The sequence below is a fragment of the Myripristis murdjan genome, chromosome 7 (assembly GCF_902150065.1).
Source record: "Myripristis murdjan chromosome 7, fMyrMur1.1, whole genome shotgun sequence".
NCBI classification, from domain to species: domain Eukaryota; kingdom Metazoa; phylum Chordata; class Actinopteri; order Holocentriformes; family Holocentridae; genus Myripristis; species Myripristis murdjan.
In genome coordinates this window covers 5,420,109-5,422,983 of record NC_043986.1, presented here as the reverse complement: position 1 = coordinate 5,422,983, position 2,875 = coordinate 5,420,109, and the positions used below count along the sequence as shown (strand labels likewise).

The following is a 2,875-nucleotide window of genomic DNA, read 5'->3' as shown; positions in this document are numbered from 1 at the left end:
TTGATTGACAACATGCAAGTCAGTGACAGGCGCTGCATTAAACTGCAGGGTCTCCATGCAGCCGACATTCCCTCCAGAAATCCTCGTCAGGAAAAAAAAAAACGAAGTCCGGTGAAGGTCAGGATCGTCTGGGGCAAACCACTGCCGGCTCCTACTGGATATTTCCCAAAGTTTATGAAACAGATGTGAGATTGCAGCTGCAGTCTAATCTTGCATCTGTTTTCATGTGTTTTCATTCCTTGTCTATGGCTGTGATGCAGGGCCAGTCGTCAGAGGCAATGGTGATGGGCAATTTTGCTGACAATTAAGACCAACTGTTTTTATTCCTCTAGCTCAGTATGTTAACCATTATAATTTAATCGCATCTGCCAATTCTCATCCCTGCTGCAGACAATACTTTCCATGTCTGTTCCCTCACAATGAAACCCTTGTATTAAGCCTTCAAGAGCAAGCGTGCACACCATCCACCGACAAATCTTTTGCCTCTCGTCACTTGTGTGTCCTTTGACAAAAGCAACAAAATACAAAAATGTTTAGAGTACATCACATGATTTTTTTTTTTTAAAGTTTGCTTGATTCCTGCTGCCGTCTGTAGCCGCCGACATGCCGAGTTGTCTGGTGCAGCTTTAACACACACAAAACAACAACCAGATCTGTATCACATAGCTCTAAAAAGTTCTAATTTGAGGCCAAAGTTTCAGTCCCGATCTACGACACTGTCAGGAGCCTCCCATCTTGCCTTTCACCGTGTGTCTTTGATGAGTCAGTCTCTACAGGCCTTGGCGACAGGTTTTTAGCACGTGCCTGTTGTCAAACATTCAGGCCGGTCTACATTCCAGCATCTTCTTGAAGGCTTTCCTGAAGCTGTCATCCAGGAAGGCGTAGAGGAACGGGTTGAGGCAGGAGTTGGCGTAGCTCAGGCTCGTGATGAAGTAGGAGATCCCGATGAGCAGCGGCGTGGTCCTCAGGTCCGTGGTCAGAGCCACGATGGTGCTGAGGTGGAAGGGCGTCCAGCAGAACAGGCAGACGGCCAGGACGATGAACACCATGATGGTGACCTTCTTCTTGGCCTTGTCCAGCGCCTTGGCGTTGCTGTTGAGCCGCATGTTCCTCAGCTTGTACAGCATCATGGTGTACAGGATGCAGATGGTGGAGACCGGGATGGCGAAGCCCAGGAAGAGCGTGTAGATCCGGCTCGCTTTGAACCACAGGCTCTCTGGGCTGGGGAAGCTGAGCACGCAGCTCTTCCTCTCGGTGTCGTCCGGGCTGATGTAGACGCCGGCGAAAACGGTGAAAGGCATCACGATGAGGATCACCAGGACCCAGACGCACAAGGAGACGATTTTGGCAGCTCGGTAGGTGCGGTAGGGCATGCGTTTGGAACGCACCGTCGCCAAGACCACCAAGTACCGGTCGACGCTCATAACTGTGAGGAAATAGATGCTGGAAAAGATGTTGTAGTGGTCTATGCTGAGGATGATTTTGCACAAAACCTCGCCGAACGGCCAGTAGTGCAGCAGATGTTCAGCTATGTTGATCGGCAAGACCAAGGTGAACAAATCGTCCGCTATGGCCAAGTTCAAGATGAACATGTTGGTGACTGTTTTCATCTTGGGCGCTTTGAGGATGACGTAGATGACGGCCGTGTTTCCCGTCAGCCCCACGGCGCAGATGACTGAGTAGATGACCGGCAAAACGACATAGAGGTCCGCGTAAAAGTAAAACTCAGGGGGAGGAGTGCAGTTCAGCTCCGTCCGGTTCCCGGAAGTGAGGGAGTAGAAGTCTACAGAGTCGTTGCACACCGGCGGTGCACCGGCGGGGATGGACACATTCTCCATATTTTAAAGACAGAGGGGGTTGTAATGTAGAGGCAAATTAAACGATCACAACCAGCCAGTGATCATAAGAACACAGAAAACATCTACATCAACATCTCCTTTAACAGAACCTCATTCTCATAACTTACATCAAATCCTATTGACCATCATGTATTTGGGGGATTTCCCCCTAGAGAATCATGTGATGTCATTAAATGGGTAAATCTGTCTAACATGGATCTGATATGGGTTCCTTGGTGTGAAAAAGTTCAGGCAGGTCCCGGTTTACAGATATTCTGGTTTCTAAAAGCTGGAGAGAGTTGCACATATTCATGAACAACAACACTTATGCTTGTTCAGTGCAGAATTTCCCTTTTGGGTATTTCAAAATAAAACATTAGGCACATCGCTCTCTCTCTCCTCCAGTCATTTCCACTCTGGCTCACTCCTTCAAGTCGCTCCTTATGAAGAACGACGCAGTGGGAAAAGAGCCATCCTTCCTGCCGATGCTGAATTTGTCCTGAACCAGAGTGTCGCCTCCTCTCCTCTTCTGTGATTTCTCCGAAACTTGGAGAAATCACTGTTTTTTTTTTCTTCAGGTTTGAGTTGACCATCTAAGGAAGCAGATGGTCATTTCAGCTTTTCAGGTATTCGTGTGCCCTTCCCGTCCTTCCCGTGCGCACTGGAGACGGTGCCAGGTTTTTACGCACGGATTGCACATCACCACGTCTATGGACAACAGAGAGACGGGAACATCAATTAGTTGCCATGCACGAATGAGAAATGTTCCAGGTTCAGAGCGAGTGCGTTTCAGAGCAGATCAGGATCAGGGTTTTCTAACACGTTAGAAAACCCGACACGGCTGCTCCGGATCAAACAGCACAAGCAGCAAACTGATCCAACATGTCAAATCTCAGTCCAAATAAAAGAAAGTTAGTACAGATCTGTATCCAGTCACTAACAATTACAATGTATGTTTAGTCTCTTTTGGAAAGATATTATCATGGAAACACAACATTCACAACTTATCATGCAGTAAAAGAAGGCGATTAAGCCGT

General features: G+C 47.9%; 1 protein-coding gene across 1 annotated transcript; it reads right to left on the bottom strand.

The window, feature by feature from the left end:
* Positions 1-818: 818 nt before the first annotated feature.
* npbwr2b (neuropeptides B/W receptor 2b) lies at positions 819-1,838 on the bottom strand. Its single transcript, XM_030056137.1, has one exon. The coding sequence runs from the start codon at positions 1,836-1,838 to the stop codon at positions 819-821; it is 1,020 nt and encodes a 339-aa protein (XP_029911997.1).
* Positions 1,839-2,875: the final 1,037 nt, after the last annotated feature.